A 15,380-nucleotide genomic window follows, 5' to 3' on the forward strand; every position below is an offset into this window, starting at 1 on the left:
CAAGAAAAACCTAGAAGTTAGATGTATTCCCCACGCCAAGTCCTGCATTCCCGGCTAAAGTTCTTTGCCTCGAAAGACAGCAGCATATATAGAAAAACTATTAAGAACGTGTCCTTGATGAAGAGGGGGACGCTAACTATAGCTTTGCTTGCATGCAACCTATACTCGTTAACTCTCTCCTGTCAAACCAATCACCAACTTCCCTTTCTCAACCCGCAAGCTTCGGCTACATGAAAGCCAAACGTAATCTCCGAATACAAAGTACCGAATGGAAGAAAGGTGGCATTTATTTGCCCATTTTATTAGGAGGAACCAACCCACTTGCATAAAGGCGTGCAATAATTGGAGACATACCTATCCATGTGATCTTTTCCATCGCCGCCATACGTAAGTTAGTTAACCTTGTTGGATCTACTACCATTATCATCAAGCAATTCCTTGTAATTAATTACTCAGGAGCCACACACACAATCATCACATCACCATGATCGTCAACCTATTACTTGTAATCAACCATTGAGCCACACACAATCATCACACCACCATGATCGTCAAGCAATTAACACCATGGTCACCTGATTCATACAAACCTGGAACTGCGAGTTCTTAAGGTGGTAATCTCATCCAGAAGAAGATTTGAACGTTGTCGCATGACACTAATAAAAATAATAGACCTTAGTTAATGATTTCAAAACCTTAAGACCGGCGGTCAAACTCATTATTTCCATGCAGCAATCGATACCGTAATGCCGCATCTATCTATATGGGGATGTCGGCCTCCTCTTGCATTAATTAAGCTACAGTCAAAAAAGCTCTCATCCCGCCCCCGATGCCACCAAACCAACACTCCACCTTCTCCTCACATGCTCCCCACCTCTCTCTCTCTCTCTCTCTTTCTTTCTCTCGCAATTCCTGCACTGTCTTTGTTACTGGTAAAATGGCAGCTTAACCAGTGGTAGGATAACCGCCCACCGTCGGCATTTGTGTGTGGAGACAGTGGTCCATAAAGGAGTCGCGTCACCTCAGGTGCATGCAAGAAAAGGAAACCAAAAGTTACCTTTCCCTCTCTCGTCCCCTTCTGCTAAAAGAGATTCCAAGCTTAATTTTCTCCACCAAACCAAACCAAACCGAAGCCCTCATTCAATTCCTTCCCCCCTTTCCCTTCTCCAGAATGATGCGCTGCTTATATAGTCCGGCGATCTCCTCTGCCTCCCTCCATTTGGGCCGCTAGCCTTTTGCTTTGCTTTTGTTTCTTGCCAAGGGAGAAATGGGCGGTGGCCTTCTTTCCCAGCTCCTCGGGTTCTTCTTCTGGGGGTTTCTGTGGCTCGCGGGGCCGGTCGCGGTGTATTCCGGCGGACCGGGCACGTCTGGTGCCGACGCAGTGGCTGTGGTCGTGGACGGCACCGCCGCCATTGCGGTGACGGACGGGGATTTTGTCTGTGCTACGCTGGATTGGTGGCCGCCGGAGAAATGTGATTACGGGACATGTAGTTGGGGTTTGGCTTCCTTGCTCAATCTGGTGAGTTGTGTTGTGTTGTGTTGGTGGTAGTGCTAATGTGGCTTGCTTTTCTTGTTGGTTCTCGATTAGCATTACAAAATCTGGAGCGTGTGCAGATTCTTTTGGGCGTGATGATGAAACAAATCGGAGTTTGAGGGTACTGTTTGATTGAGGAGATGGAATCGATGAGGCAATTCCTCGTGGGTTTGAGAGAATGGAAAGCCATGAGATCTATCTGTCGTGTAGGTTTTAGTTAGGGATTTGGTGCCAAAGAACGCCTCATTCATGATTTCCATAAGTTCTTGGAATTTAGTTTGGTAGGTTGGAACTTCTGCAGCATGCTATGCTAATTAAGTCATGCATGTTGCAGCAAGATATTGATGTTTTGATAGAGCACTCACACTAACCTTGTGATTGTGATGCATATTTAAAGTGGTATGTTATCATTCAGAATGTTTGCTGTTGATTCTAAGGATAGGTTTCTCGATGAAGTATCTCGGAAGGTGGAACATTGCTTTTCACATGTCATCATTATATGGACTATTATAAGTATCGTATCTCCATCCAAATTAATCAGCTAGAAATAATAGTAATGAAATCGTAAGTCCCAAGTATTTGGGGTTGGTTATATGGATCTCTTGAGATCTATAAAGAATCATATGTTTACTTAAGTCTAGAGTATTTAAATTTTTATTTATAGTTTCTATTGTAGTCTTTTTAGGAATCAATTACGGGATTCTTTATAAGAAAATGATCTGAGCAATGGGATTATGATATGCATATTTGGTGGTTTTATATGTTTCTTTAGATACTTGTCTATTCTTTTGAGTTAATACATTAAACTTGAATAATTTTAAACATCGTGATTGACACAGGTGTTTCATCTTTTCCTTCATGCAGAATCTTTCCAACCCCATCTTGCTGAATGCTGTCAAAGGTGGGGAAGTAATACACATGCGGAAAAACAGCTGCCTGTTCTTATTGTCTCAGTTCTTGAAGATTAATATTCTGAAATATTTTTTTTTTAATTTTTTTCTGTTTGTCTCCTTGTTCTCGGTATTGTTTTTTCAGCATTTTCTCCTCTGAAGCTTCGTCTTGGGGGTTCCTTGCAAGATAAGATCATATATGGCACAGGAGATCCGAAACAATCATGTACACAATTTATCAAGAGCACTTCTGAGATGTTTGGTTTCACTCAAGGTTGCTTACCAATGTCAAGATGGGATGAACTCAATGAGTTCTTCCAAAAGGCCGGGTATTGAATTTTCTACTTCCATGAATTGAGTGCATATCTTAGTAATTGAGTTACCGAGAAATTTCATGTTGCATATCCTGTGTATGCTCCAGGGCTGTCATTATCTTTGGTCTGAATGCTCTCAATGGAAGAGTTCCTTTGAGTGATGGTTCTCTAGGAGGACCCTGGAACTACAGCAACGCTGCTGCTCTTATCCGATACACAGTCAACAAGGGTTACACCATCCATGGCTGGGAACTCGGTAAGCCTACCTTAATAATTCCTGAATACTTTGGGAACTTGTTAACCAATTGCAAAGGCTATACAAACAGGCTCTTTTTTCTGTGTTGGCCAAAAAAAAATTTTGCTGCAAAATTGAATGTTCCTCTGTGTGCCTCAGGAAATGAACTAAGTGGATCAGGAGTTGGAGCTAGAATTGGAGCAGATCAGTATGCTGCAGATGTGATCAACCTCAGATCAATCATCAATGAGATTTACCAAGGGTTACAGGATAAGCCATTGGTGTTAGCACCAGGGGGATTCTTGGATACCAATTGGTTCACCGAGATCATCAGCAAGACGAAACCCAACTCCTTGGATGTGATTACTCACCACATCTATAATCTTGGTCCAGGTATGACTTTTACTGCTACAGGCTCAGCAATATATTCTCTCTCTCTCTCTCTCTCTCTCTGGTAGACAAGTTAAAGACTTTTGACAAATTGTAGGTGTTGACCAGCACTTGACTGAGAAAATTATTGATCCCTCTTATCTGGATGGTGAAGCCGGTACATTCCGGGATCTACAGAGGATTCTTAGCAGTGCAGGAACTAGTACCATTGCTTGGGTGGGTGAAGCAGGAGGGGCATACAACAGTGGTCACCATCTGGTGACGGATTCCTTTGTTTTCAGCTTCTGGTGAGCCCAATGGTACCACCTCCTCTGAATTATTGGAAGTCTTGTAAGAATCATTTGAGGACATTATAATTGCCTTTCGGAGCTGGTAGGTACTTGGATCAGCTCGGCATGTCGTCAACGTACGACACCAAGACTTATTGCAGGCAATCGTTGATCGGTGGAAACTATGGCCTGCTCAACACCACCACCTTCCATCCGAATCCTGACTATTACAGGCGAGCCATCCACTTCTTTCTGTTGTGGCTTTACAGCTAAGTGTACTGAAAACTCCCCTCTACCTGCAGTGCTCTCCTGTGGCATCGGTTGATGGGGAGACGCGTCTTGTCGACAAATATAACCGGGACGAACAAGATAAGGGCATACGCACATTGTGCCAGAGAATCTGTAAGTAGATTTACATTGGTGCCAGGACCGATTCCTCGCCTTGCGTTGTTGACACAGTCTCCTCGTGATATTGGCAGCCTGGGATTACGCTACTGTTGATCAATCTCAGTGGCAACAACAGCACCACTCCGGTTTTTGTCACCACTCAAACTGTTTACTCAGCGGCTCTGAAGCAGCATCACCGTTACGGGGCTCACAGAACAAGATTCAACCACATTCCAAGGCTGGGGAAGACGAGTGAGTTCACCAGGGAAGAGTACCACCTAACAGCCAAGGATGGGGACATCCATAGCCAGACCGTGCTGCTGAATGGCAACATCTTAGCTGTGGACTCCAGTGGGAATATTCCAAAGCTGGAACCTGTTAAAGTCGAAGCAACACAGCCCATCACAGTTGCCCCATTTTCCATTGTCTTTGCACACATTCCTTATTTTTATGCGCCGGCATGTAGGTAGTGTGATGTAGTATTGCTCGATGTGTAGGGTGGAGGGTGGACTACGAAGTAGTCCGCTCTTGTGGCTGCAAGGCAGAGAGAGGGATTGTGATTCTTTTCCGAGCATCTTTATTAGACAATAATTGAATGAAGGAAAAATGACTTATGATGCAATGGTGAGACCAACTGTTAATAGCAATCTTAGCTCTTCATTAGTTGTCCTTGCACACGCGCAATGATTAAACAGCAAAAAACATACTCCAGAAGTATGCTAGCCAACAAAGAGACAAAGTTCAATGTTAAGAGCACTAGAGCACTTTCGGCGAAAAGGACAAAAAAGAAAAGGGTAAATAAAAGTGAGTTTGACTGATGAATCGTCCAATCCTATGATAGAAACAAATTATATCACTTGTGTTATTATAGGCTGGTCTGGGCAAAGTCCTGCTCTACAACTGTGGGAAAAACCCAACTATAAAGATAACAAAATAGTTCAACAATTTACTGCTTTATCTTATTTTCTAATACATTTGATATTGCATGTCCAGGAACATAAAGAAGTAATTGCTTTTTTATTGTAATGTTTTATAAGTATGACGAGCCAATCCACTGAAACGTTGCTATACAATGACTTAATCAACAGGTACCTCAACCTCCATTGTCAAACCAGGTTTACAAAGAACCTGTAACACAAATACCTTAAGTTAGAAGATGAAAACACCAACACGCCCAGATAATTACTTGCATCATTCCAAAATGATAACCTCTTGGAATTAATTATTTCTGTGCTAGGAGGAGAAATATGATTGCCTGTATGACAAACCTCTTGGAAAAGTATAACTTCCTATGCAAAATGGAATAAAGTTATTTCCAATTTTCCATTTTCTAATGATATTTAAGAACAAGTCAAAGTTATGTTTTACATCAACAGATAAAAGAGTAAACAGATCTAGCACATATTCGTTAGCTAACACTAAATAGACATCTAATAGTATTACATTATGAAACAGAATTCTATAATGATTGAAAATCAAAGGTGACACATTCAGATTGAAGGTTTTAACTTAAAGAATGAACTAAATTTCCAAATGCCTAAATATGAAATTGGCCATCATGCATATGGCATTGTCATCAAGAAAGTGGAAGCCAGCCGTTGCTGCACCAGAAATATCTGACTTGCAAGTCAGCTTATTCACACTTTCCCTGTTTGATAAATTGATGATGAATATACAAGAGATATTATTCTTCTTTTGCAGGTATTCCATCATCATAAAATACTAAAAGAACAGAATTTTCTTCCCCACCCATTTTTAAGCTTAAACACCAAAAATCACTTCTCTTCCCAATATTCTTTTAATACACTTATAATGTGAAAAAACAGACCACTTAATCCTTTAACCTTGCATTGCTTTCAACCGGGGGACATGGAGACAGCAAGCAACCTTTACCTTGACATTTCAATTCCTTCCAAATGTAAAACATGCCTTTGGCCTTATATGGTTCCAAAAGTAAAACCTCCAACAAGATTTGTCGAGTCAAGAGCTTAGAGGAGTTCGATATTGTGGGTATCTTACTTCTTAGCACTCAACCTCGTATCCCAAACCTTGTTAACAACATAGGGTTGGGTTAGTGGAGTAACCCCAAGTCTTCTTAGTGCTCCATGGAAGATGACAAAATTTATACATTTGGATGCAACCTACAGCAAGAGCTAGTTGGAATTATATGTTATGCAATTGCCGAGCAATCCTTAAGATCCCTTCCAAAGAATCTGGAAGACAATAACACCATCTATGGCGAGTAAAGGGTATAATTGAAATATCATAAGTTACATCATGAAGATTAGAGGTAAAAGGTAATTCAAACTTTTCACTTATAATCTTTATTCAAACTTCTGTTCTTAGTCCAGAAGAAAAGCAACATGTGGTTGGATGGACACATAAGCGATTCCTACCTTTCATATTTTTACCATATACATCAGTTCAACAAGATTTTCAACCTAATGTCTAACTGCAATCACAGCTTCAAGTAAAGTCTCACTATGAGAGCCAGCAGCCTGCAGCAGCGAAAAAGTATAGCATTGAATTGATCATCACTCTAATATATTGGATATATACAATTGGTTACAAGATGTTTTGATGAATGGCAGTCAAATATTCAGAATTCTTGGCTTTTGACAACTAATGATAACAAGCCACATCCTCTACGGCAAGGGCATGGAATAGCATTATTAGTTTACAAATCTTATAGTTGTACCAAAGATACACTTAGTGAAGCTTCCCTCTCAAAAATATATTTGAACTATCATTTAATATTACATACAATTTACGTTTCAAATATCCCTTTTTCTTTCCTTAATACTTAAAAGGTGTATTCATAAGATCAAACCTTCAGTTAGTAGCTTCTAATACCTGACATACTTATCCCAAAAATATTCTTTGTGTTCCACACCATACAAAAGTATAGGCTACTATGTAATCATGGTGGATACATGTTAGGAACAATATAGCAAAGATTAATCTGACCTACAGCCTGATATATGATACATGAGTTGTACCTGATGACCAGGTTCAGTATTATTTATCATAATCCTGGATACAATATTTGTGTTTGGATTACGGCTGCACCCATGTTATAGTTTGTGGGAAATATGCTTCACACGATGCTGGATTCATATCAAATATGCAGGATCAGATCATATCAAATATCAAATATGCAGGATCAGGATCATAATCCTGGATACAATATTTGTGTTTGGATTACGGCTGCACCCATGTTATAGTTTGTGGGAAATATGCTTCACACGATGCTGGATTCATATCAAATATGCAGGATCAGATCATATCAAATATCAAATATGCAGGATCAGGATCATAATCCTGGATACAATATTTGTGTTTGGATTACGGCTGCACCCATGTTCTAGTTTGTGGGAAATATGCTTCACACGATGAGCTGGATTCATATCAAATATGCAGGATCAGGTCATATTTTGGCAGCAAGCAACATAATCATATATGGACCTGATGCATACCAAGAAAATAATCCTAAGTATCTGATTTTTTTTTTTTTTACTTTTTTGATGACAAGGGGTGAAGGCATGTTTTGATCCCAGGACTGATCAAATCTCTACCTGTTAAACTAACTAGCACCAACCCATGTATCTGATTCATTTTGATTATACATAACAACTATGGATTAGGACATGTTGCTATAGACATAATGACAACTTAATTTCCATTATGATTCATTTAGGTCTACTCTTGCTCTACCAAACTTTACTATCATATGGATTTGGACTGTGTTCAATCTAACTTGAATCTAAGTACACCCATGAGTTAAAAGCCACATAAGTTCAAATTTGACAATTTATACTGAGCCAGGCTTGTCCAAAACTCCATATCAAGGATTATTTTCTACCATGCAACATCCCTACCATTTGTGATACACTAAAAATATTTAGCAACTATCTGATTCATAATAAGTGGCATATTAGCCCATTTGGTGTAGGACATGCTTAAATCAAAAGGACCAAAACAATAATTAAACCAAAGCAATTCCATTAATTTATATATAATGATATATTTGATTGAAGTTTTTTCTTCTAATTATATTTATCATCAATTATATTTTTTTATAATTTTTATAAGATGAGTTTTACCTTCTAATTTATATATGAATCAATTCCATTAATTTGGCTCAAGTGCATGCCTGGTGCCTTAAGCATTGGAATATATATAACAAAAGCTATGGCATGGGCACTTTGAGAAAACTAAATATTATAACTACAAAAGATATGTCAGACATTTGGATATGCTAGGCAAGTAAAAATAATAAATTTCCAAGGAAATTGTGTCACGCATGTATAAGTGCTAAGCCCATACAATATATGGGTCTTTGGAATTCTGGAAAAGTTATGTCATACAGATACAAATGTAAGGTCCATACAAATTATGGTTTCCAGCAAACTCATTAAAATTGATGGTAGAAATCTCATAAAAAATTCATCCCTTATAGAAGAATAGTCAATGATCAATATGAAGTTTAGTAGGATGTAATTTTGCACAAGACTAGATGAACAAGTCATGATCTTAGTATGCTATATGTGCTAACAAGTACATCCATAGTAAACTTCCTCATATGGAACTCACCATCTGCCAATTGTGCATTACACTCTTTTATAAACAAAATGTTCCCTCATCTTTAGAAGATGATACTGAATTTACATTAGATAAACATATATAAAGATTATAATATGACTCCTAAGCACTTCAACATTCACTCATCCAAACACAAAATTAACAAAAAAAAGTCAGTGATTTCAATAGGCACTCGGGCGCTCGCCTAGGTGCTCGGGCGAGGCGAGGCCCGAGCGCCTCGCTTCATGTCCAAGCGCCTCGCTTCCAAGAGGCACCGCCTGGGCGCTCACCCGAGCCTAGGCGTCGGGCACTTCGGGCAAGCGCCTGGGTTAAACTAGGTGACTGAACCAGATTTTTAGGTTTGGTTGGTCTCTGGTGCTTTAGTTGGTTCAATCAAACCAACTAAATCACCGATATCAGGCTCCATCTTGCGATTTCCCTGACTTCCCCAACCCTAACACATGATTTTGCCGTCGTGCTTTCTTCTCCGTTGTCGCTGCCACTGCCATTGTCGTTGCTCGCCGCTACTGTCGCTACTCCCCGCTGCCACAATCGCTGCTCGCCACTCCCGCTATCGCTCCCACTCCCGTTGTCGCTCGCCGCTCCCGCTCGAGCTATGATTGTCGCTTACTACCACTGCCGTTGCCTGAGCAGCCTCGGTCTTCTCACACTCTTCTCACTATACTGTTAACAGTATATTAATAGTATACTGCTAACTGTATACTAATAATAGTATTTTTATTTACTATATTAATATTATATTATTTTGATTTTAATACTATTAATTTTTATTTATTTAATAGTATTTTTATTTAAAAAATAAAAAATATACTATTATGATTTATTTATTTATTATGATTTTGTACCCGATTTTTAATTTAATAGCATATTTTTTTTTATTTAAATAATTATATATATTAATTATATTATATATTTTTATATTTTAGCATCTCGCTTCGCTCGGGCGAGCGCTTGGACGAGCACCTAGCGCCTTGGTCGTTTTTTGACCTTAGTGCCTTTTGGCACCTAGCACTTTTTAAATCACAGAAAAAAATATAAGCCTAATGTTTAAGGAAAATCATTGCTTTCAGCCATATCAAGTAACAAAGAAAATCCAAAAAGCAACAGTTCATTTGTTGATAAATACATGAGAATAAAATCAATACCTTCATAAAGTCTTCCAACAAAAGTGGCGAGTCTCTTGAGTAACCAGCTTCCTTCAAAACCTGGCTTAAGACTATCTGCAAGAAGTTAAATGGGAGTACAACAACTCAGATAGTTCTATGTACACTATCACAAAGATGCACTTCTGCAACAATGTTTGTCAGAAAGTAAATCAATATTACAATTCAAGGACAGCTTTCCCTTGACTATATTTTCTTACCAATGTTTGGTTAAGTTCACTCAGCTGAAAAACTGTAAGTAAACAACTCTCACTTTGAATTCAGTTTTGAGATTAGAATAACTATCAGAAGCAACTGAAACAACATACAAAGGAATGTAATAAATACTTATATAGTAATATTAGCATCCATATTCAAAATGTAATACACCATGTGCTAAAAAACCTTCATATTGTAATATTAGCATTTATATTCATAACGTAATACAAAGGAATGTAATACATGCATAAGTTTGAAAAAGTTCATCATGAATATATCAAGATCAACCATTTTAGACGGTGAAGAGATATCCGAGAACAATTTGTACACCTAGATAGTAAATCTTCGATATGAGGTGAACAGTACAGGCAGGGCCACTATTTTAATTACTGTCCTTTGAAGAGAGGATCAACATGAACATAGTTACATATATTTACCAAATGCAAAATGATCTTTTAACATCAAGGAAAAAAGTCAATGGAAACCTTCATATTCCATTGGACCAAATGCGTATGCATGTGCTCCTATCGATTTGCGATGTCAATCTCTCTACGATGTTAATTGATATGGATAACAAATAGTTCATGAAACTTGATGCAAAATAAGGTTGGCACAGCAATCCAAATGATGCATTGTATCAATTTTTAGGCTTAATATTGCTATGGTGCTAGTTTCGGACCCTAATTCCTATATGATGTACAAGAAGCTGTGCATGAGCAACATGCAACTATGTGAGACATGTCCCATGTTCGAGGCCTAGCTCACTCCAACAAGGTCCATCAAAGATTGGTACTCCTTTAGAATCAAAGATGGGAGTCTAGGGATTCCTATCAAACTAAGGGAAGGAGCCTCCAACACCTCCCAAGATGTGGATAGGGGTAGAGATCCACCCCTTCATTGCATGGAGGCCTGGATGGTTCAGTCATCAAATCCACAATAACCAGCCCAGAGAGGAAAGGGAAAGAGCAGCAGCAACAGGAATACCAGTTCACTTTTGGGAGGGTTGTTAGTTTATAGCCTATTTCTATGTAATAAAAAGAGGTTATATATCAATTTACTACTTAGTTAGATCAGGATTTTGCACACTAGTAGCCCTAAAAATAGACATGCTTATAAACATCTAGGCACATGCTTGGATTACTGTTTTTCTTAATGCATATATTGCAAGGTTGGGATCCCTTTCATCAATCATCTGCTTGCAACTTCCTGTAGGGTTGATTGACAAAAGGATCTCATGAACATCAAATTAAACAACATAATAGGACGGCAGCACTACAAAATCACAAAATAGGGGAACTAATGACGAAATCTTTAAATGGATCTAACCTCTCTCTGCTCCTCGGACATGAACGACCCCGTCAAGTCACCAAGCACCTCCATCAAGTCCTTGAATGTAACTCTCCCCTTACCATCAACGTCATACACCTTAAAGATCACTGCAGACATCAAAATGCAACAAAAACCACTGAATTCAATGACATGCAGTCCCCCGACACAACAATTTAAGGCGACGATTACTTACATTCGATCTTCTGCGGGACGGTGGCTAGCGGGCTGAAGGCCGACAGGAAGGCGACGAACACCTTGAAGTTCAACCCATCGACCATCTTGAGCAGCCTCTGCATAAACAACGACAAACTTATATAGAACACGTAGACCAACAAACCAAAGGCGGATTGCGGAGGCAGAAGCGAACTTGAGAGAGGGGGTTGAGGGAGAACTCGGGGATAGAGAGGAACTCATCAGAGGAGATGAAGCCCTTGGCGCTGCGATCAAGCTGGCAGAAGCGATTGTATAGGGCAACGATCTCCTGCTGCGAGACTGGCACACAAGCAAGAACAACAAACAATCGATCAAATTCTTGGTCTCATTGCTAACGTTTGTTGGCAAAATAGGTCGAAGAGCAGAGGGAGTGGAGGATACAGAGGTAGTGGCAGTGCTCTTGGACTTCCTCGATGTCGTACTGGGTGAGCATGGAAGAGGCGTTCCCCATTTGTTTCAGGATTCACCTCCTCCCCTCTCTCTCTCTCTCTCTCTCGCGGTCGGTGCGGCGAGCGAAACGGAATAGCGGGTTTAAAAGGGGACGTGAAGGTAGGAAGAGAGGAGACGAGGAGAGGGATCGTTGGAGCCGATCACGATGGCAATCAATCAAGGGAACACCTCGATGGAACCGTCCGTCGAAATCACAAGGCGGCCAGGGGATACGGTGAAGACGGATGATGTGTGGTTTAGGGTTAACCAGAGCTAAGCTAAGCAGTTGGTTAGTGCATTGGTTTTACCTACATTGAGATCCTACTGAAAGAATAATAATATAATAAAAGGGTATTTCGAGACCGATCGTCCAACATTCTTTATGAACCCGCGGAACAGCCCCTCTCTTCTCAGATATGTCGTCGGGCCCACTGCTTCGTCCGTTACCTGCTTTATATATTGAGTGTCGAAAGGTGGGTAAGGTTTGTTGGGCGATCGCCTGTTTCATGATTTGTCCATATCTCGACCTATCTATTCTGGTTGCACATCTCGTTGTGTATCACATAATTCCTTGAACACATAGTTCCTTTATCAATCTTCGTTGATCGAAGGCTTTCATAAGCTGTAGATAGTTTATTGAATGGAGTCCCTTTCCGTCGACAAATCTCCCGCCTGCCCAAAAACACAATCACATCAATGAGTTCTCAGCTAAAAACCAAGACCCCCAATTTGGGATTGCTCCCCACTCGAATTCACCTTATGTCATCCTCGTGCAGGCTTAACCCAACTGACAGTGATTTGAAGAAAATTCTGACTTGAAAATTGTTTCATTGCTGACTTTTCAGACTGGCAAAAAAATTATATCTCCCATTATGCTAAATTCAAAAAAACTAAAACTGGACTCCAAATTTATTTTCATATAAATTAAAAACACTCTTGCTAAATGAACACTGAAAAAAGAAAAAAAGAAAAAAAAAAAAAAAAACTCCAACGAGTCCAAATCTTGTCCACAAGTAGAAATAATACCAATATTAGCTAAAATAAATATTCAGTAGTAGTGGATAATATGTGGAGAAGTAATTTTCACTGAAAATATAAAACTCTAGGAGGAGCAAGGATTTTTTAAATTTTTAAAGTTTTTTTAATTTAAAACAACAAAGTAAATTTTATACGTATGTCGATTTGAAAAATCTAACTAGCCTTTAGAATCAGGCTTCTATATTTTTTTTATCCTCATCGGGGATAAAAATAAAACATAAAATCAACAAATTGAGGAGGTACAACAAGTTTATATTCCAACTACCATTAATTATATAGTAATGGGATTTACAAAAATCAGCTTAAATATCAAAATACTAGTTATCAAACATTATACTTATATACTCCCCAATATCAATTAGTTGAAAAAAATCATATACTTCAAGTAAATTTTTAGTTAGATGAATGTTATGCACCCCTAAATCTCTTAAATTGTTTGGAAAAGTAACTGTCTCAACACTTTCCTACTAAAGAAAATTTCTGATAATTCTTTTAATTCTATAAAAGATAATATAAGGCTAGGATCAATAGATTATAAATCGGAGGTAAAACAGAATTAATAAAAGTGATATGGACTGCCGTATGTTGTCTTCCAACCACTTAACTTTGATGATGTCTCAAAGGCAGATATAAAGTGAAATAAACTTTTGTATATGAATAAATATTAGTATACTATAATAAAGCGGAATTAAATAGAATCATAATAAAATATAATACCAAGATATACATAGAAACCTCCTCCAATGTGAAGGATAAAAATCACGGGGTAAATTAGAGATAATCCACTATAAAAATAATGAATATACAAATCTCAATCTCTTGCTTAAAACCCTAGCAACAATCCCAAGAGAATAACTGGGATACAAGGATCACGTCACTATACACAAAATTTTAAATTCTTCCTAAGTAATCATAGTAAGAATCTACTATAGATTTGATCTAACATGAGATGAGAACACTATTAGATGATTGAGAACAGTCGCTCTACGTTGTCCTTATTTACTTCCCTTTCTTTTTTTCTTGAATTTCTATCTTTTTCTTCTCCTTTTTGCTACTACCAAAATATGCCCTGCTGCCCTCGTTGTTATCATTTTATGCTTATTTTCATTATCACTACACCCCCTCTTAATATAAATTAGGGTTAAATTAAGAGGGAGTGAGCTATGGGCTGAATGTGGGCTGTCAGCCCAACAACACAAACATTCTAGAATGAGCAATCAAGGTCCCATGTATTTAAATGAAAACTTATCTTCTTTAATTTTAGGATAGTGGTAAGTATCCTACCTCCTGCTAATGTGTTTAGGGAAAAATATTTTAATTTTTAATAGATTTAATCTCTAGTTAGTTAGCCCCTCATATACCTTAAAAACATCTAAGACAACCTGACACGAGCATACCTTAAAATTGTATGGGTTTGACAACACCATGCATGGTATACGGTCTCTAAGATATTAGATGGATGAGAGACTATAGATATATGGTAACTGAGGATAGATATATCCAATGGATTGGATTCCCCTGTATCATTTGGGGACTACAACATAGTGGTCTAGTACGTCCACAATCGATGAGTCGAGTGAATTATTATGGAGATAATAATTCATTGAGCCAAAAGGAGTTCTGAAATATATGACTCATGACCAGCTCGATATTAGGCCTAAAGGGTCAAACATAGGCATTGCGATGAGTAGAGATTCAAATATGAGATATCCATCGGAGACCCTATCTTGTTGAATATCCAATAAGCCCATGAATTATTGGATCCTATAGGTGAGATCCAATAAGAGCCCATGAGAGATTATTGGATAGATCCACTAATCTAAGAAGTTTGGATGGAGATCCAATACCCAATAGAGGAGGATTCATTATAGTTAAGTTGACAAGGGACCTTTATAAATAGGAGAGAACTAATGGTTTATAGGCTAGAGCCTTTTGGTTTGCCTCACCTATTCTCCTCCTTAAAGTAGGCTTGGAGTTTTGAGGAGCGTCATCGTAGTCTTACTATGTAGATCATTGCTAGAGAGGATGATACTTAACCTCATTCACCCTTTCTTAGAGATCTACATGGATCCCTAGGTAACACAATCTATCTTATACGCAGTTTTAAGTTTCATGGATTTTTATGCATCAATCTTCGCATGACGATGAACATATATTTGGGAATTTGAGGATTTTATTTTTCTATTCTTCTGCTGCGCATGTGTCGTCGCCCCCAAGATTTTCCAACAGTACGTCCGTAGTTGATGAGTCGAGTGAATTATTATAGAGATAATAATATATTGAGCCAGAATGAGTTCTGATAGGTATGACTCACGTTCAGCTTAATATTGAGCTTAGAGGGTCACACACATATGGTAAGTGTTGCAACAATTAGAGGTTCAGATATAAA

The 15,380-nt window shown here is 38.5% G+C and overlaps 2 protein-coding genes across 5 annotated transcripts; one reads left to right on the forward strand and one right to left on the reverse strand.

Annotated features, from left to right (window-relative positions):
* The first annotated feature begins 919 nt into the window (after positions 1-919).
* On the forward strand, positions 920-4,641 carry LOC135617517 (heparanase-like protein 3). Its single transcript, XM_065117840.1, has 9 exons — positions 920-1,519; positions 2,399-2,435; positions 2,570-2,753; positions 2,846-2,994; positions 3,133-3,366; positions 3,461-3,650; positions 3,740-3,865; positions 3,935-4,034; positions 4,112-4,641. Exons 1-9 carry the CDS (start codon positions 1,268-1,270, stop codon positions 4,487-4,489), a joined length of 1,650 nt encoding a protein of 549 aa, XP_064973912.1. The 5' UTR covers positions 920-1,267; the 3' UTR covers positions 4,490-4,641.
* LOC135584220 (uncharacterized) lies at positions 4,515-12,236 on the reverse strand. 4 transcript variants are annotated; one of them, XM_065117844.1, is made up of 6 exons: positions 11,906-12,234; positions 11,679-11,803; positions 11,505-11,601; positions 11,309-11,418; positions 9,767-9,841; positions 4,515-4,553 (listed from the first exon to the last, which is right to left on the reverse strand). In XM_065117844.1, exons 1-6 carry the CDS (start codon positions 11,973-11,975, stop codon positions 4,530-4,532), a joined length of 501 nt encoding a protein of 166 aa, XP_064973916.1. In that variant the 5' UTR covers positions 11,976-12,234; the 3' UTR covers positions 4,515-4,529. The 4 variants fall into 4 exon arrangements, with proteins under 4 accessions (XP_064973916.1, XP_064973915.1, XP_064973913.1 ...); XM_065117843.1 differs by lacking the exon at positions 4,515-4,553 and adding an exon at positions 4,855-5,147 and having other exon boundaries at positions 11,906-12,233; XM_065117841.1 differs by lacking the exon at positions 4,515-4,553 and adding an exon at positions 5,409-6,160 and having other exon boundaries at positions 11,906-12,236.
* Between the last annotated feature and the right edge of the window lie 3,144 nt (positions 12,237-15,380).

The sequence above is a fragment of the Musa acuminata genome, chromosome BXJ2-7 (assembly GCF_036884655.1).
Source record: "Musa acuminata AAA Group cultivar baxijiao chromosome BXJ2-7, Cavendish_Baxijiao_AAA, whole genome shotgun sequence".
Lineage (NCBI taxonomy): Eukaryota > Viridiplantae > Streptophyta > Magnoliopsida > Zingiberales > Musaceae > Musa > Musa acuminata.